Source organism: Fistularia commersonii, chromosome 11 (genome assembly GCF_037954325.1).
Source record: "Fistularia commersonii isolate RoL2024-O1a breed Wild chromosome 11, RoL_Fcom_v1.0, whole genome shotgun sequence".
NCBI lineage: Eukaryota > Metazoa > Chordata > Actinopteri > Syngnathiformes > Fistulariidae > Fistularia > Fistularia commersonii.
This window is the reverse complement of record NC_141294.1, coordinates 14,799,632-14,820,192: the sequence shown is the minus strand read 5'-3', so window position 1 is coordinate 14,820,192 and position 20,561 is coordinate 14,799,632. Positions and strand designations below refer to the sequence as shown.

The 20,561-nt window shown below is 42.9% G+C and overlaps 1 protein-coding gene across 4 annotated transcripts in view; it reads right to left on the bottom strand.

Annotated features, from left to right (window-relative positions):
- Nucleotides 1-20,561, bottom strand: part of ptprub (protein tyrosine phosphatase receptor type Ub) — a 253,953-nt gene that overhangs the window by 157,160 nt on the left and 76,232 nt on the right. For all 4 annotated transcript variants that reach the window (XM_086155227.1, XM_086155228.1, XM_086155230.1 and 1 more), the window contains exon 2: nucleotides 15,641-15,772. In XM_086155227.1, coding sequence (XP_086011353.1) covers nucleotides 15,641-15,772 — 132 coding nt within the window. The remainder of the gene's footprint in view (nucleotides 1-15,640; nucleotides 15,773-20,561) is intronic.

Below are 20,561 nucleotides of genomic sequence, written 5' to 3'. Positions count from 1 at the left end.
TTTACGATGTGTGAATAATTGTACGTCTGTTTATGACTTATGAAACAATGTATGTTTGTATGACATGTGAATGAATAAGTGAATAACTGTGTGTCTCTGACATATGAGTGAATGAATGTTTGTATGACATGTGAATAAATGAGTGAATAATCGTATGTCTCTTGAACAGATGAATGAATGAATCAATGTTTATATGACATGTGAATGAATAAGTGAATAATCATATGTCCCCTTATGACAGATGAATGAATGAATGAATGAATGTTTATATGACGTGAATGGGAGGCTGCATCGTTGGATTTATGATGTGTGAATGAATGAGTGAATGCTCGTATGTCTTCATATGAGGTAGAAATGAGAGTGAATATTTGGTGGTCTCTTTATGACGTATGAATGAATGAATATTAATATGATGTGAATGAGAGGATGAATCATTGTATTCAACGATGACCTGGGAATGAATGAGTGAATCGTTGAATGAATGAATGTATGTTTGTGAGACGTGTGAATGAGTGAATGGTTGTATGTTTCTTTCTGATGTACGAATCAATGAATGAGTGAATAGCTGTTCGTTCTCTATCATGTGTGAATGAAGTTGTTGATATTTTATGTCTTCATGATGAACGAATGAATGAATGAATCGTTGTCAGTCTCTACATGACATGAATCAAAGGGTGAATGCCTTTCTGTCTAAACCTGAACGTGAATGAAAGGATGAATTCTTGGATGTCTCTATGATGTGACAAAAATGGCAAAGTCATATTTTCAATCCCGCGTTCAACTTGATGTCGCACGAAACGACGCTTCGTCACGACTCGCGCCAAAAAGAGAAACAAAGCAGGAATTGTCTTTTGACGGACGTTTTAATCAGCCGCTGATTCACGGCCGCATCAAACGTCTCCATTATCATGATTCCGGTCTTAAGCGCAGCGCCCCAGAGTTATAAGAAAATAAAATAAAACAACACAAAAAAGCCAAATTTGCTCAATTCTTTCAAAACAGCCAATTACATGTGAGCTAAACCCCACATTCCCCATTCATGCCACAGCTCCGCTGCAGTCGTCAAACCACTTGACAGATCATCTTGTCCGTCCGAGACTTGGGTTTGAGTCGGAGCGGACGAGAACTTCGGTCGTGCTGCTAAACCAGCGACGTTACACACCGAAGGTTCGCATCTTGAAGCTACGCTAATGAGATAGAAGCTACGAGCGGCCAGGAGGGGGTGCGTTTCCGTCCGAAGCGAGCACTTCGGCGGTCGGGTGAAGGTGAGCGAATCACCGGGAAGGAGAGGCTCCTCCACAGAGGCTTCAGCAACTTCCCTGCTCTGGAAGCTCCACCGTGATTGTTCCTACCTTCTTGAGGTACTTACTGGTATCTTCTTGTTCCACCTTTGCAGGTCACCACAGCCAATCATCTACTTCCATCTAGTCCTTCACCAAGCAACTTCCTGTCCTGTAAACCTCCTGGCAGTTCCAACCTTCTACCAGGGTCTTCACCACTCCTCTTCCCTCCACGACCGAATCATCTCTTATATCTCCAGAACATCTCCCTCTCCATTCAAGAGGAACCTCCACATCTTCTCCTCTACCTCATGTCTTCAACCTTCATCTTCTCCACCTTTCCATCTCTGACTTTCTTCCCCACGCTCTACAAGCACCTACAAGCCTCCACACAAAGAGAACTTCATCTTCCCGCTGGCACGACGATGGGTTTAAATTCATTTAAAAAAAAAAAAAAGAACTTTCCGAGACGCTCCTCGAAGGGATCTTCAAATATCTGCTCCGAGCCAACGAGTCAGAAGACCCGTCCCCGGCTTCGGGAGGGCAAGTTTCCGCTGAGAACCCTGGTCCTCCTCCGTCTGTAGGTGCGTTAATTAGAAAAAGCAGCCCGGTTGGAACGCCGACTCGCCGCGAAAGCCTTTTAAAACCCCGAGCCGGGCGACGGGGCGCGATGCTCTTCCCGAGAGCGATTGTCCTTTCCGACCCGGGGAAAATAACAAATACACCTCTCCTGCGCCGAGAGGTTATAAGACGCCTCCTCTCGTCATAAACAAACGATACGTCGCCCGTCCCTGCAAACGGGCCGCTTTATCGCGCCCCTAATTTAATTCATCATTGTGCAGGATTGGGCCTTGAAGCCGAGCTTACCTGCCGAGCCCTCGCGCTTTCATTACCGAAGCTATTACACGACTTTGCTAAACCGTGACTTAAAGGCTCCGATTATTCATTCGCCCTTTAAAACTGACAGTATTTTTTTCCACAACCACGAGCTACAGGAGGGGGATGTTTAGTCGCGGGTCGCGTAGGTAAAAACCGTGGCTGGTTTGCGCGACAAGCCGCGACACGAGCGCGGGAACGACTCGGTTCTGATAGAGGGCAATTTCAAGACGCGGGATTTTAATTATGACTGACATAATTAACAGTGTCTTAACAAACTGTAACAAGCCTGATTGCTCCGGTAATGCAGAAATTTGCATTATTTCGCCATAACTCAGCTGTGGCTGATTAGCGTTAATTCCTTCGGCTGGCAAAACAACAAACAACAAAACTAAGCCCGCTTAATGTGCGTCGGAATTCCGTTATCGCTTTATTTCGACGCGATTTCTTTCGGGCAAAGAGGAAACACGACGACTTGGGACGCTTCTCGATGATTTTCACGAGCGAGACTGGATGGGAAGTGTTCTGCTCAGGTTTTTTATTTTTTATTATATTTGCATTCTAAGAAGACGTACAGGAACACAGCAAAGAGCCTTGTGATGCAAAAAAGAAACCAGCGAAGGAGATGACGATGAATCAGAATCAGAAAAACGTAATTTGTCCCCAGGGGGCAATATAAATGTGAGCATCAAAAGTAAAAAAAAAATTAAAAAAAAATTAAATGATAATGATAATAATAATAATAATAATAATGATAATAATAATAATAATAATAATAAAATAAATAATGAATTTAAAAGATAGATAAATATAATTACAACAAATAGAATAATACAATAAAGGAAAGAGAAAAAAAAGAAAAATAATATATGTATGTATCTTTATAGATAAATAAATGACTTGCAATGTTGTGCAAATTGTCGTTACAAAGTCGCTCTGCATTTGTATAAGAAATATAACATGAGAAGTATTAAAATCACTCAGCGAGGTCGGGGGGGGGGGGGGGGGGGGGCTTAGCCGTTAGCTAACTCTGCACTTATTTTGGTTTAAAATGTTGATGTTCCTCTGCCAAGCCTGGAAACCCCTCCGAGGCTAAACAGACCCTTGACCTCTTCATCGCTCTATTTTCTAAATTTAATTTCATGCCATTTATTTATTCATTTATTCATGCATTTATTTATTTTTTAAATTATTTTTGTATTATTTTTTTTTCCATCTGCACTACAATATTTTCTGATTCTGATTTTCCTGCATATTCCGTCCATTTTCACGCAAAAAAAAAAAAAAATCCAACCAGTGACAGACAGTTTTTCATCACACGACTTCCATTGCAAACACTTCCACGCAAAATTAGAAAAAGGATCATTTTCAAAAAACGGGTCTTTTCTCCTCGATAAAACAAACAGTACTTTCATGCGCTTCTGCTTTTTAATCCATGCGGGTGAAATATCTCCCAACTTCACCTGGCGAACGGAAATTCCAGCACAAACCCAATCATTTTTTTTTTTTTTTCCCCCCAAGTGGCACGGGTATTGCACCGCGTTACGTTATCTCACCCCAAAAAAAAAAAAAAAAATGTGCGTCAGAATTTGGAATCTACAAATATACGACCTTTCACGCGGGTGATATTCAGTGTATACAGGAGGAGGAGGAACCGCTGTAATACAGCATTACAGAGATAACAACACCTCTCCGGCTGGAGAAGCATCTGCCACGTGGTTCCACAGACACCCATGAATGTCAGGTCATAGTAAATGACACACACACACACACTCACACACACACACACCGGCTGGGGTAAGAGGTAACATATCGCGAAGGTAGTCTACGGTCGTCCGTCTCTAACTGGAAAAGGGCGTTTGCTTTGCAGACGAGGCGACTCTCGCCGACATCGAAACTTCCCCGGAAAGACGGGGTTCCAGGTAAGGGGTTGAGGTTATGTACGGTAACAGTATAAATGTAACTAAATGTAAGCAAATGTAATGTAGAATAAATTGCTTGCGGGCCACGTTTGGCCGGCGAGCCTTGAGTTTGACACGTGTGGGTTAGATGTTTTGGAGAGAAGGTCAGAGAAGCCAGACTGAGGTGGTTGGGTCATGGACAGAGGAGGGATGGTGAATTTATTGCTAGATTGATGCTACAGGAGGTCTAAAGGAAGACCAAAGATTAGCACTTTATTAAATAGCGTCTTAGGCTAGTAAAAAGAGGAAAATAGATGGTTTGTATCTCAGTTTGTCAGCCTGCTAATGAATTATTATTATTAGTTGTTGTTATTAATCCAATAGAAAGAGTGAATATATTGGTAGACGGATGCTGGAATTGGAGGTCTTGAGGAAGACCAAACAGAAGATTGATGGACGTCGCGAGAGAGGATATGAAGGTAGTTGGTGTGAGAGAGGAGGATCCAGAGAATGGGTTTCGATGGAGAAGGTGGCTTGGCTGTGGAGACCCCTGAAGGGTAAAGCCCAAAGGAAAAGAAGAATTTGTCACAGGGGTGCAGGACATGTATGACCGAGACAAAGTGATGACTGAGATGGTTTGGACATGAACACTCCTCTGTTCATGTCCAAACTATGGTGAAGATCTGGGTAGAAGGTTGCTGAAGGTGGAGTTGCCCGGCAGGAGGTCTAGAAGAAGACCAAAGAGAAGATTCATGGATGTCGTGGAGAGAGGAGCTGAAGGTAGTTGGTGTGAGAGAGGAGGATCCAGAGAATGGGTTTCGATGGAGAAGGTGGCTTGGCTGTGGAGACCCCTGAAGGGAAAAGCCCAAAGGAAAAGAAGAATTTGTCACAGGGGTGCAGGACATGTATGACCGAGACAAAGTGATGACTGAGATGGTTTGGACATGAACACTCCTCTGTTCATGTCCCAACTATGGTGAAGATCTGGGTAGAAGGTTGCTGAAGGTGGAGTTGCCCGGCAGGAGGTCTAGAAGAAGACCAAAGAGAAGATTCATGGATGTCGTGGAGAGAGGAGCTGAAGGTAGTTGGTGTGAGAGAGGAGGATCCAGAGAATGGGGTTCGATGGAGAAGGTGGATTCACTGTGGAGACCCCTGAAGGGAAAAGCCCAAAGGAGAAAAAGAAGAAGATGTGAGTGAGAAGGTGAATGGTTGTATGTTTCCATGTGATTGGTCCCGCCACCCGACCAATGACAGCTAGAAACGGCTCCAGCATTGCAACCCCCACGATACGCAAATAATGTAAATAACGAGTAAGCAAATCACAGAAGAGTCGTCTGCTTTCTACCGACCAAAGCCCGACTTCGCTCATTCTCGTAACAAGCGTCTGAGGAGGAAGACGATGACGTGAAGGCACATACATGGGCAGAATCCACCAAAACAAACGCATCGTGAATGGAAACAACACGAGAAACATCAAGAAACAGCAATGACGAAAGAAAGCAAAACATTATTTACTGTCATTTCTGGACTTTTAGCCGCTACTTTTGAACACAGCGGCTAATTTATGGATATTTTGGGCTGATGAGCTTCAAGTCGCCAAAACATTGTCAAAAAGTCCAATTCCGACGCCGAAGAAGACGACTTTTAACGGTTTTAGTGCGCAGGAGGAAAACCGAGATGGAGAAGGACGAAACGGGATGGAAGATGGATGGATGGACTTTTCCTCGTGTTATTCAATCTTCATCTTTTTCATCAGCCGTGTGACAGGCACCGTTCAGGGAAAAAAGCATTTCCAGTACATATTTGTGGATGTTCCCGGTATGTATTTAATTAAAAGTTAAAATAAATGTTTACAACTTGGACGCCTGCTGTTTATCAACAAGTACAGTATATCCTTGTTTTTCGCGGGGTAACGTTCCAAAAAGAATCCGTGATAAGCAAAATCCATAAAGTAGAAACCTTTTTTTTTTTTTTTTTTTACAATTATTATACAATTAAATACTCTATCATACATTGCTGCTGTCGTCCTTGTGTTTTTTTCTTCCTTCTTTATGGAACGAACGGAAGATTCATTCATTCCGTAATGCCGACCTACAGCCGCATAGCTTTTAGCTTCCCTTAGCATGTCCAGAAGTTTAACTTTATCTGCCATAGATAGCATCTTCCGCTACCTTTTTGTCAACATTATGGGTCTTTGAGAAACTCAAAATTGCAAGAGAATTTGCACGTACGTCATGTAAATTTGTCAAGCTGTTTTACGTACGTGTACATATTACACTGCAACGTTATCGACGCACAGGTAGAGAAGAAGCGGAGTGACTTTTTAGCCAATCAGAATGCAGAACGCGACGCGCGATGCAAATCCGTGAAGTAGCGAAACCGTGAAAAGTAAACCGCGTTATAGCGAGGGATCACCGTACAGACTATATATGTAAACATGGGTTTATTTAGTTTTTTTTTAGCCGGTGCCGCTTCTATTCAGGTGCGCTGAATAGTCGGGAAAATACGGTATATGTCGAAAAAGAAATCTGTGATACCAGATCTGAATCGTCCTTGGACTCTTTGGACGTTGGAAATATCTTCATCACTTCTGAATGAACGGGTTTTAAAGGACAAAAAACAACCAGGAGTCTAACCGTTGCTTTGCAACGATCTGACACCGCGAAAAACCATTAGCCTCCCGAAACAGAGCAGATACTTGACTTCTGAGAGACGGCTCACACAAAGAGTCGCCGCGTGAGAAGCAGCAAGATGAGCAGCATTTGTAAGCGGGACAAAACCGTCACGGCCGCTCTTATCTCTTCTTTCAGCCGCGAAATGCTCTGCCGGCACAGCTGGATCGGCTCCACGCTCAGTCGCAGCCTCCGCCGACACGTTTCCAGTCGCCTACGCAACGCAAACGCATTAAATGGTGATCAGCGCAGCCACTTTGACTGCGACTCACAAACAACTCACTTGAAAGGCCGGGGATTTTTCCCGAGCGAGACCTTATTAAACCGTAGCCCCGAGTGCTGCAAGTCAAAGAGGTAAATGCAGGCTGAGGTGGATCGACGGCGTTTTGAGCATCTTTTCTTTTGAGTGTTAGCTTTGGCTAGGTTGGTCTCCATGTGCCCCTCCAACGGGTAGCTGGATCCTCCTGTCTACAGGTGTCCTTGAAGATGGTGAAGCTCAAGTGACTCCCTTTGGCCCTCATAGCACCTCGAAAGGCAGCTCGGAATGTCAAACGTCCCCATTTCCACGTTATAAAATCTCGAAAACGGGCATGCGCAACAAAGTTGCTTTCAATTGTCATTGGGAAATGGCGACCGTCACAATAGCGGACGACTCCAGAGTCCCTGGACAAGCATGACTTGTATGTCTACTAGACCCAAAACAGTCCATCATAAAATCACACTCATCATGCTTTTCAAAGCATCTGGACCAGGAACTGTTTGAGAACAACGGCTGAAAACGGATGAAACAGTAATAATTGTCGAGCATTCACCATCTCCACCAGAGGACGTGTCCTTTTCACGGAAAAGTTTTGATGTGCAGCTTATTACTGTGATATTCACGGAGGTGTTGGGGCAATACCCAACACAGTTGTCCCCTTCTTCTGAGGTCAGTTTTGTAAACCATCTACATTTCAGCATTCATGTTCTTGTGGATATCTTCTTGTCTTGGCAACTGGAGTTGAATTTCTTCACTTGAAGATGTTTCACCTCTGACCTGATCTTATCTTCAAATGAAGAAATTCAAGTCCAGTTGCCAAGACAAGAAGATTTCCACAAGGATTCCCCATGACCTGTATGACCGAGAACCTCCACAGACATTTCAGCATTTGGTTTGTAATCTTCACTTTGTGATCTCCAGGGCAACACTTGCTGCTTTCAGACGTTAATCTCAGAAGGCCGGTGCCTTTGCAGACACTCATTCTGAAGTTGGGTCCTTCAAATTGGAAGTTGCCTTGTGTGCATGTGAATGCGTCTTTCCCTCTGAGACATAACCTTCATTCGGACATTGCGGGTCTGTTTCATCCATTCATTCCTAATCTCTAACGCTTCTCCCGCACTCAGGGTCACTCTCTCATCATAAAGGCATACAAGTCTTGCCCCTCTCGGTCCCACGTTGAAAAGAGACATACAGCCATTCACTCTTTCAATGTAGGGTGAACCTCCTGCATGCTTGTGGACCGCGGGAGGAACCCAGAGAACCCCGAGAACCCCGAGGAACTCAACGCAGACATGGGGAGAACATGTAGACTGTACTCAGAAAGGCCCTCCCAACGGAACCCGACCGGTGGATATAGAAAGAAAAAAGAAAGATAATCCAGGCATATCTCTTTCTAAATCTGTTATCAGACTAATTGGCCTAATCTTCCCGGCTCCCCAGATGAAACGCAATTGTGGAAACGGGAACAGAAAATCCTGGAATCGTCTCCGTTCTGACTTGAATTTTGATTTCCCTCATTGGCAACTAAAACTTTTTGGCCCAAAAGAATAAATACTGGTGAGTAAAGCGGGGATTACCACCACCACCAATGTGTATTGTGTTTAAACTTGTGCCGGGAAGTTGAAAATGTGATTTATCTTTGAAACTATTTGCAACAAATGCGAATCGGTGCCAGCCGGAGCTGCGTATTTCTTCGAATCCATTAAACCGCTTAGTATCACTTCCCGCTATTACCGGATCCATCAGCCGTCCCGAATAATCAATTAAACATTCTGCCTATAAATCATCTCCATATCTTCGTATTTCGGGAGGTTTCGGGTTGTTTTTCCCTTCCGAGGATATTCAGTTTATCGCCCTTTGTAACGGCGAATCCCGGCGTCCGAGTGGATTCATATCGACGATGAATATTTATCGATATGGATCCTCCAGAGCGAAAATGGCAAAATCAATGAGGGTATATTTCGTAATGCGAGTATTTCCGTCAAACCGCGCTAAAGCCACCGAAAGCCCCTGTTCGGCTGATAATGTGTATTTCTGGCTCTGACATTTCGGGGTGAGCGGTTAAATGTTTTCGTGCCAGAGCTAATTTAAGATGCATAAAGCTGTTGAGGAGCTTGTAATAGGCAATTGCACCGGGAGTCAAAATCGCTGTCAGAGAGAGATCGCATTTTGAGGAGGGAGACGCATCGGACAAACAAATTAGCTGCGGATGAAAAGTCCGGCGGGGATAAAGATGCGAATTTGGACTAAAAGCGGTCGCAAGAAGAAAAACGTACCCAAAACTGATCCGAAATTTAGTCAAAATCGAAATATTTAGTCGGAAATATTTATGTCGTGTGGCGATGGGCTGTTTTTGCTTACGTTTTTATTTATATCTATATCATTATACTGCTTTCTGATAGCACTGCAAGTTGTCCGATGCTAGTTGCCATTTTTGCATGTGTTTATATTGTTTATATATTGTCAACATCTTGTTTAATCGCAAGTAGTTCAACAAGTCCTACCTGTTTATATTACTGGTCAAAAATATAAAGGGAAAACTTAAATTACACAAATATTTCATGAGAACATTTCATTCATTCATTTTTGCACTTTTGTTTATATTGTTTATTTATTGTCAACGTCTTTTTTAATCGCAACTAGTTCAACAAGTCCTACCTGTTTATATTACCGGTCAAAAATATAAAGGGAAAACTTAAATAACACATTTCATTCATTCAGATCTAGGATGTTTTATTTTTCGAGCAGAGTAGTTTGTTCACACTGTTAATTATTTATTTTTTATTTATTTTTATTTATTTATTATTATTTTATTTTTATTATTAAATCTATTATTAAATTATTAAATTTATTATTGAATCTACCTAGATTTATTATCATTATTATTATTTTATTATTTTATTTATTTATTATTTATTTCTATTTTTGATGCCTTTTTCTTGCACTTTTTGCTGTGAGTGGTTAAAACTTCCCCACCGTTCTATTCGAATTCCAACTGTATTCCAACGTCCAGATTTATTCTATATTTGAAAGGAGCGGCGCTAGGAGTGGCTGATTTGTAGCCGATGCGCCGAATGAATTCTTTGGTGCCGTTCCACCGAGCGAAGAAGCGTAAAAGTCTCTTCACGCCGGGCGCCAACAAAGTTCTCCCTCCAACAAAACAGCGTCATTCTGTTCTCACAACACGCTCTCCACGCTTTATCTGAGCCGAACTCGTTTCTCCCGGGGTTTGTCCGAGAGGGGACGGAAATTTCAAGCGTTTGAGTTTTCGGTTTCCTGCTTTCGGTCGATTATGAGAGGACGAAGCATGGAAATACGCGTAAGTCATCGAAGACGGCGTGCAAAGACACGCAAACGGTGGGTAATCCTTGGAAAGAGGTGCGACGTTGTGCGCAGAGGAGACCCTCTTCTTCTTCTTTGGGGTCACCGCAGTGAATCAACCTTCTCTTTCTGACCCTTTTTCCTGTATAGTCTCAATTTTCATTGCTTTTTGCACTTCTTAAAGTCGTAACCACAGCTATTAATAGTAGAACAATATGGCGGTCTGCGTTTTTTCCCGTGTTCTGAGTCCTTTTACCGCGCCGGATCTGGATCCAGGTCCTGGTGGAGGCGTGCTCCATTGTTTACACCAGGAATCAGTTTTTGGGACTCCGACACAGCGGCGTTACTGGCGAGAGACGTGAAATCCCAGAGGAGCTGAAGTGGAAATATCTGGGCTGAAGAGACCGAGAGGAGACAAAGGAGATCCTGACATTACGGGGAAAGGTAAGACCACTGGCGAATAAGATGGACGAGTCAACGGCGCTCACAAGGAGCGAGGGGGTTGTGTGTTTCACGGAAACGTGGTTAGATGACAACATCACGGATTGGACTGTGAGACTAGCCGGCTTTCAGTCGGAGCGGGGAAACGCAAGCTGCTGTGACGGCGGGAAGAAAAAGGGAGGTGGAGTCGCCACAGAAGGTATTTCTCACCTGTGGCTATCAAACTTTATAACTCCTCCCATTTCTGTGAGAAGGAAAACTGACAGCGGGAAATCAATATCATGTTGTAGTGAATGGATGTAATGTGGGCAAAAGAGTTTCCTTCGGGATTAATAAAGTTCTATTCTATTCATATTCAAGGAGGAGTGTTCATATCCAAAGTATCTCAGTGATCACTTTGTCTCAGGCATACATGTCCTGCACCCCTGTGACAAATTATTCTTTTTCTTTTCTGTAGTGCATGGATATACTGTTGGCAAAAGACTTTCCTTTGGGATTAATAAAGTTCTATTCTATTCATATTCAAGGAGGAGTGTTCAGATCACCAAGTTAGGCTATGCAGTATGTGGGTGTATGTGTACGTTTGTGTACGTCTTTGTCAAAAAAAAAAAAAAAAAAAAAAGCTCACTAACCCAAGCTTACTGTTCTGTATATTTCCTGTGCATCTTGTATTTGCAAGTGTTGTTTGCAGTCCTTATGTCCTCGTTTGTAAGTCACTTTGGATAAAAGCGTCTGCCAAATGTAATGTAATGTAATGTAATCTCAGTGATCACTTTGTCTTGGTCATACATGTCTTGCACCCCTGTGACAAATTCTTCTTTTTCTTTTCTGTAGTGAATGGATATAATGTTGGCAAAAGACTTTCCTTTGGGATTTATAAAGTTCTATTCTATTCATATCCAAGGAGGAGTGTTCATATCCAAACCATCTCAGTCATCACTTTGTCTCGGTCATACATGTCCTGCACCCCTGTGACAAATTCCTCTTTTTCTTTGGGCTTTTCCTTTAAGGGGTCTCCACAGCCAGTCCACCTTCTCCATCTAACCTAATTCTCTGGATCCTCCTCTCTCACACCAACTACCTTCAGATCCTCTCTCACGACGTCCATGATCTTCTCTTTGGTCTTCCTCTAGACCTCTAATATATGTATTCACTATCCCTCTGTCCATGACCCAACCATCTCTTACCTCCTCTCCATAACATCTAACATGTGTCCTCCCTCTGATTGACTCTATCCTATCCGTCCTGGTCACTCCCAAAGACCTCCAGCAAAGTCCAAGTCGATCCCAGCGCCGTTCCTGTCAAACCCCGTGAACAACCGACCACACGACCCTCGCGGAAGCCTTCAGGAGTTCTGCTCCCGACAAGAACCCCCCGCACGTCCTAACGGTCGGTATGTCCGGACCGCCCTTCTTCAAAAAAGCCGCTGAAGGACATTCCCTGAAACACTACAATGGACGGCGCGACAAAACCCGAGCTATTCATGCTAATGAGTCGGCCTCGCCGAAAACAAGATGCACTTGACATGCACACGCGTTCCTCCTCGCAAGGTCGCCATACCGCACGCTCGGCTCATTCATTAAAACAGAGCAGTAGCTGGAAATTATCAAACGGCAAACACACATCTAATTTAAAATGAAGGGGGAATGTGATAAAAAATGGGCCGTTCTTATTAAGATCTCACTGGATTCAATCCTCGCCTTTATTTTTTTTTCCTATTTCCTCTTTCATGGGAACAGTAGTCTCTAATTTCTCCTGGGAACCTCGAGCTGCCGCAATCTCAGCGGTGTTTACTAATCTTCCCCCGACACGAATTTCTCAGCACCACAAAGTTAATACGAGTGCAATGTAAATAGCCTTATCTCATAAACTCTTGTTATCCCCCACCTTGGCCGTCCGGTGCGATACACGGTTAGAAGTCAACGCCAGGGTGGGGGGGATTAAGTCCGACAAGGTGGAAAAAAAAAAAAAATGGAACGCCGAGGTGAGCTTATTCATGAATATGCCTGCTGCACAAGAGGGGATTTGGAAATCTTTAACCCATTCTATGGTGAGCGAGACACCACACACACACACACACACACACACACACACACAGGTTTCAATCTTTTGTGCGAAAGAGTGCAGACTAGAAATAAAATGATTGAATTGCAGTCGTTCCTTCTTTATTCATTCATTCATTCTGGTTACGTTTATCATGTACTCCGGGTTGGGGGGGGGGGCTATCCCTGCCGCCATTGGCCGAGAGGTTTCATCCTGGACCAATCACGTGCAACCATTCACTTCTCTCATTCACATCAGAAGGACATACATTCATACTCATATACAAACGTAACCATTCACCCTCTCATTCACATGTAATATAAGGACATTAGCATTTACTCGCTCATTCCTTCAGACAAACATTTACGCTTCATAGAAAGACAAACAAATCTTCACTCTGTCATTCATGCATCACATGTTATGCAGACATGAATCCATTCACCCTCTCATTCACACAAAATGTAGAGACATGCACCCATTCACTCACTCATTCACATGTTCTGTAGGGACATGAGCATTCACGCTCTCATCAACACGTCATAGAAAGACAACCAACAATTCACTCTGTCATTTGTGCATCACACGTGATACAGACATAAAACAATTCACCCTCTCATTCACATCATATCGAGACATGTGACTATTCACCCTCTCATTCACAGGTCTGGCAATGTTGGGTCTCACATGGCAACAACCATTCACTCACCCATTCACTTGTCACCAGAGACATCCAGCTAATCGCCCTGTCATTCACACGTCTGGACAATGCAGGGTCTCCAACGAACCTCCTGCATGTGTCTGGACTGCGGGAGGAACCCCGAGAACCCTGAGGAACCCCAAGCAGACACGGGGAGAACGTGGAACCTCCACACGAGAATGCTAAGAAGCGCTAAGCTAGCGACTGTAGCTTCCGAGTCAAGTGCATGAATTGCTGGGTCAATGCAGGGTCTCATATAGAGACAACCATTCGCTCATTCGTTCACTCTTCAGTTAGCCGCCCTGCTAGCATTTCACGTCCATTGTATCAGCAAAATAAAACACCCATAAAAACATTCACTCATTCATACAACATATAGAGACATACATTCACCCTCTCATTCACACGTCTGGACAATGCAGGTGAATATGGAGCCTCCACACTGGAATGCTAAGAAGCGCTAAGCTAGCGGCTGTAGCTTCTGAAGTGCATGACGTGCCGCGTCCCTGCGCTATAGGCAGATCAGCAGGCCGGCAGGCTAACCAAATATTTTCAGTAAATCCCCGGTTCATCGGAGTGGCGAGTTCGCCGACAACAAGCGTGGGATTATTTTTCTTATTTTTAATGCAATTTACGCCTCTTGGACACTCGACAGGGAAATATCTATCTCTGCAGAGAGGACATGAAGACGAGGCTAGCGGCTGCTAACGCTACGAGCCATCACAGCCTCCGCTCTGTCACGCTTCCAGGGTTCCCGCTCTTTTATTGGGATCATTTTCCGGGTCTTTTCAATGACACTTTTAGTGGCAATCTAGCTGGTGGACCAGACAGAGGTTCCACTCCGGGACTCATATCGTCTCCTCCGCGGAAGAGGGACAAGAAGGTCAGCGTTTAATAGGGCTACGAGTATTTATTTCATTTTCATTGTTCTTCCGGTGATCCCATGGATTGAGCGGTTAAACCCGGAGTCAAACTAACCTCTTTGTAAAGACGAGTTCACATTTCGCCCGAGTTCACATTTCCCGTCAAGGGAAACGTGAACGTACGCGTGTAGGAGAAGGCGTGACGAAGACGCGCGAATCTCAACGGATCGCGGCCTCATCGCGCTCTGATGGCGACACCTGAATCATTCAACCCCCGAGCTCGCCGTCGCTCCTGAAGGATTTCTGCAAATGCCACGAGAGTAAAGTTTTAATTAAACCCAAAGGGAGAAACGGTAATTAGCCCGTCGCCTGCTGTGAGTACCGTGAATCGGCGGACGGCTGCGGGCGGTTTTCCCTCGCTAGCACGCCGATGACGCAGCGATTTTTAAAGTTTCGAAATATGTTTCGGGATTCATGGACATTAAACAATCGCTGCTTTTAGAAAAAAAAAAAAAAAAAAAAAAAAACTCCATTCATTCGCCCAAAGAGTTCTGGACCACTTTCAGGAGATGATGGAGTTCAGATTTTCGAGCCGGGCGGTTATTTTTCCCCCCGTACGCTCCGGATCAGACCATAACGTTTCTCTTATTCCGTCCAATCTGGCTGGATTGAACAATTCATTATATTTTTTTTCTTTTATCAGGCTGATTGAATTCTCTGGCTGCAGACTGATTGGCAGCTTATACTTCGGAATATCGGGCCTTTTCTACCCGTGAAAGTGCACCGGCGAAAAAAAACCTCGCCCTTTCGGAATTTGTTAACGCCGGAGAGACGGAGCCGCTCCTTATCAACGATGCGCGCCGCCGTTGGAGGGGATAATGGCGGGAAAACGCCGGTTCCCATTAGCCGCGTGCGCTTGTTAGCGTAGCGTTAACCCTTAAGGGTTCGGCGGCGGGAAGCAGACAAAAGCGAATGTTTCGTAATGGCCGATGCATAATTCAAGCCCGGTATCTGCGAAAGGTCGATCTGGACGCAGAGTCACGATAAAAACACCGGCTATTTATTTCCCCGGGATTTTGGAAGGGACACAAACCGACCGCTGATACAGTACACGAAAAAATAGCTTTTCCTCCAGGCTTGTGTTTACTTGTTTAATCTGTCGCAGGGGAGGGGAAAAAAAAAAAAAAAAAAAAAGAAAACTTTGTCTGATCGCAGATCTGTACACGGACAGACTTGTTTTCATCCGTAAAAAAAAAAAAAAAAAAAAAAAAAAGAATAAGCACTCACCGCGTAGGAGGTCGGAGCTGGCGTACGGCGAATTGTACGTCCGATACAGCAGCCAGTCAAAGTCATCCTCCTCCCCCTGGGTGAAGTCGCACAAGCTGGGATCCGAATCCTCTTCAAACGTGCACCCGGCGGCTGAGGGAGGGGAAAAAAAAAAAAAAAAACACAAAAAAAAAAAATAATAATTATCTCTATTCACGGCCGAAACTCGCTTCCTGTTTACTCTGAGAAAAAGCGCACGGTGTGTTTACGTGAAGCTCGAAAAATTCAATATTAAAGAAGCGCGGCGGCGGTAAAGCCTCCATACAACCGGCTTTGCAACGCAGCTTATTACACTTTCATAAAGGACATCAGCTACAGGGAAAAAAATATATACATATATATATGTGTGTGTGTGTGGAAGTTTTCAGACATCCAGGTCATGGTTAATTCTGGTCGAAATCTTCTCATGGCAACTGGACTGCAAGTGAAAAAGGTCGATGTGAAGTGAAAATGTCTTCGAGGAAAGAAAAATCCAGCCCGGTTGCGTCGAGAAGATGATTTTGACGAGAATTACAAATACATATACAGTATATCCTTGTTTTTTGCGGGGTTACGTTCCAAAAAGAACCCCTGATAGGCAAAATCCGTGAAATAGAAACCTTTTTTTACAATTATTATACAATTAAATACCCTATTATACATTGAAAAGAAAGAACAAACCATTTTACAGGCTCAATCATTTGTTTCACAAATAAAAGTACTGTACTTTAGAAACATTTTTTTCAACAAATACCTTCTGTACTGTACTGTCAAATAATAATTTTAATCATCAATGTGAACAGAAGGCTTCAAATGGCGGAGATTAGCTCCGCCCACCGCGACCCGAGGAACTGGATTAAACGGGAGAAAATTAAAAATGATTATGAAAAAAATTGCAGACAGTTGCAACCCTTTTTGCATCCTTATTAAAACTTATCGCTGCTGTCGTCCTTATGTTTATTTCTTCCTTCTTTATGGAACGAACGGAAGATTCATTCATTCCGTAATGCCGACCTGCAGCCGCATAGCTTTTAGCTTCCCTTAGCATGTCCAGAAGTTTAACTTTATCTGCCATAGATAGCATCTTCCGCTAACTTTTGGGCCCTTTTGTCGCTCCAGAGCGTTTTGTCAACATTATGGGTTTTAGAGAAACTCAAAATTGCAAGAGAATTTGCACGTACGTAATATAAATTGTGCAAGCTGTTTTACGTATGTGTACATATTAAACTGCAACGTTATTGACGCACAGGTAGAGAAGAAGCGGAGTGACTTTTTAGCCAATCAGAATGCAGAACACAATGCACCATGCAAATCCGTGAAGTAGCGAAACCGTGAAAAGTAAACCGCGTTATAGCGAGGGATCGCCGTATATATATTTCTGCGTGGAATCTCCATGATCTCCGTGAGTCTGCATGGGTTTCAAACACAAAATCAAAAGTCCAAAAATATGTTAAGATGTAGAATAATGTTGGTGAAAGATTGGACGTCTCCCTATGAAATCTTTCCATGTGGCTCCGTTATCGACTCGGGACCGGCCCGAGGCGAACCTCGCCTCTCGGCCGAGCACTTCCACAACCCTGAGCGCAGAAAACGCCATATAGATCAGGGATGCATGAATAATAAATGAATAAATGCATATATATATATTTATATACGCGTCTCACCGCCGAGGAAATATGTCAAAAATATTTTTAATGAAATAGAATGAACCTGGAGTCTTGGGCTATTTTTTTTTCTTCTACCATGATTTTGCAGGCGGGTTGGATTTATGTCTCGTGTTTGGATTTAGCGATGAGTTCGGCAGCTACGTGAAGCTTTCGGCGCTTTCGCGCTCGTCTCGGTGGTTTTCTGCAACAACTTCCTGTTTCTCCGTCTGTTTACATGCATGAACAAAATAGCTCGTGTTCTTATCTTGAAGTGAAGGCTGTTTAGTTGGGAGACGGCATTTAAGTTTGCTTAGAACTATGGCATGATATCCTCATGAGATAAACGCAGATTGAGCTTTCAATTTGCACAATTCTGTATAGGAATTTATTTATATATAAATATTACATTACATTTGGCAGACGCTTTTATCCAAAGCGACTTACAATAGTGGACATAGGGACTGCAAATACACTTGCAAATACACAATGCACAGGAAATATACAGATATACAGAACAGTAAGCTTGGGTTAGTGAGGGTTTTTTTTTTATTTTATTTTTATTCATATATATATATATATATATATATATATATATATATATATATAAGAATACATATATATATGTTGTGTATTATTTTTTAATATTCTTATTATATATTATAAAAAATATAATAAATATTGTATTTATTTCTATGTATTTATTTATTATTTTTATTTATTCTATCTATTTTTTTTTTTTTTTTTACATTCACAATTTGATGCTGTTACCCCATGTGCCCCCAAATTTGCCCTCAGGGGCACATACATTTTTCTTTTTTATGATTCTGATTCATGGCACCATTGGACAGCTTTTCTCCAGTAAAAATAAATCCAAACCCAATCTAACTTTCATTGTAATATCTTTTTTTTTCCTCCCTTTCTTCTGATCGCTACTCAAACTGGGGTCAGAATGATGTTCAGGACTTTTTCTTTTAAAATATTTGTCCATCTCGTATCGCTAAGCATCGCTAACTCCTCGCTAGATCAACACGGCTTCATTCGCTACCGGTTACCTTTTAGCGGAAGAGCATTTTATTGATCTACCTGTCACTGCGAGCCGCCCTAATAGAAAGACGTACAAAGACACATTATTTACACTGAATAAATCATTTTTGGACCAATCAGGTGAAAGCAGCTGTTTGAAAACACCGTGCTAGCGTTTAGCGGTTGGACGTCGCGGTTGCGCCGTGCCGAGCATCTGACCTACCCATCGCGGAATCACCCCCGGGTTGACCCACATGTGTTATTTTGGATCATGATGGAAGGACGTCTTCTTTCTACTTCATCGTGCACGAGCCGGAGTTTCAGCTGTGCACGTGCTGGGGATGCGGCTGCAAGGTTAACGACCTCCGTTCCACTAGGTGGCGGGAACAACCTCTGTCCGACCCTGACTGCCGTCCAAAAAGCACAACAAGAGCGTCGCTTTAGAGTGAATAAAATGCTCCGTGATAATGCGAACGGCGCCGCTAAACGTGCGATTCTGTTATTATTTTCCAGGACCCGTTAAAATGGCACATTTTGCATCCCATCAAATGGTTTCGGGGGTGAACTTGAAACAGCACAGAGAGTCTGAGCGGCCCCAAAGAGCGACGCTGCCTTCACTCCCGGTGATGAAATGCATTGTTCCCGAGCCAGAAATGCCTTTCGGAGTCACAGCCAGAATTCTCGATTCTCATCAGAACATAAGGCATTTTTCACAGATGCCAAAATTTTGATACTCGGGCTTTATTTTGTGAAAAATTGCTTCCCTCTTGCCAGCGCCGCTACAAAACTACAAGAAATGGCCACAATATGCCATCACTGACCAATTTCTTCAATTAGCTCCTGGTGCTACCTCTACCGTTGCCATAGGAACTTGAGGTCCTTGTCATCCATTTAGGCGAGGCATCATGAGCTACATTTTCTGCACTCGCAGAACCCTGTCCTCCCATTGGTTCCTTTGGGGTCATGGGACCCCGTATAGCATTTTCACCGAGGGCCGCCTCAGCATCATGGCTGCCCTCAAATGTAACATTATAGATGGAGCTAAATGTAACCAAATGTAATGTAACCACTCCGAATTTATTTCTCAAAATTGCATAGAAACTATGCACATGTATGTGTAACATTTTGGCTTTTAATTTGTTGTTTTTACCCGGAAGGCTAACTTTAGCATACTTAGCATACTTTTCTCCTTGAGGCGCAAACATGTAAAGACAAAGAAGACTTTTTAATTCCCTTCAGCCGCAGGGAATATCAAAATATTAAACCTTAAAAAAAAAAAAAAATCTCACCCACTTACTGTAAATTGTAATAATTTATCTGTATGTCTATTCATAACTGTGCAATATTTAATTTGATAACAGCTGCATGTGCAATATTTTTTCTTGTGCACTCCTTATCTTTCACCTGGTACTTGACTTGTTACTTAAGAAACTTTATAGTTTTATTTGTATTTCTTATTTCACCCCCCCCCCTTTTTTTTTTTTTTTTTACTGTTTATACAATTTTCTACTATTACTTATTATTGTTATGTTTTACTTGAAACTCTGGCACAATTTCCTTCGGGATAAATAAAGTTGTTCTTATTCTTATGTATTGGATTCCCATCTTTCTGCGTAAAGCGACTTTTCTCTTCCATTTCGGGATCATTTGGAAACGTGGTTCATGCACGTGTTCCACTTATTTATCATGGAGCTCTTAAATAACGAGTGATGTCATGGTCTCCATGGAAACGGACAAAGCTGTGCGTTGTGAAATTGACCTCTTTATCACGGTGACGAATGCGCTCCTTTTTCATTTCATTTCGAATTATTTTACATTCAGAGTCGTGGGAAGGGGGCCCGAACTTTCGCCCGCTGTGATTGGCCGAAAGGCGAGGGAATCCAACCAGGGACCTTTTTGTTGCGAGGTGGAGGCGCTAGACCGTCGCGCTAACGGGCAGCCGTTTATTATTTTCTTTCATGGTAAATCAGCCGCCCTGTGTTTTTAAAAAAAAAAAACCTTTAGAAATGAAATCGTTCAAGTCAAATCTTTAGAAAAGCGATTCGCTTTTTTATAATTTCTCATTTGCAGCAACAAAAAGAAAAACAGCACCAATAAATGGCAGGTAGCCTCCCACCCCTCAAAACCGCCGCCAGGCTGCCAAGAGCTCACAATATTTACTTTTTTTTTTTTTTAACTGCAATTTATTAATGTTAAAAGAAAACAGAAAACGCTGTACATTTTAAATAATATCA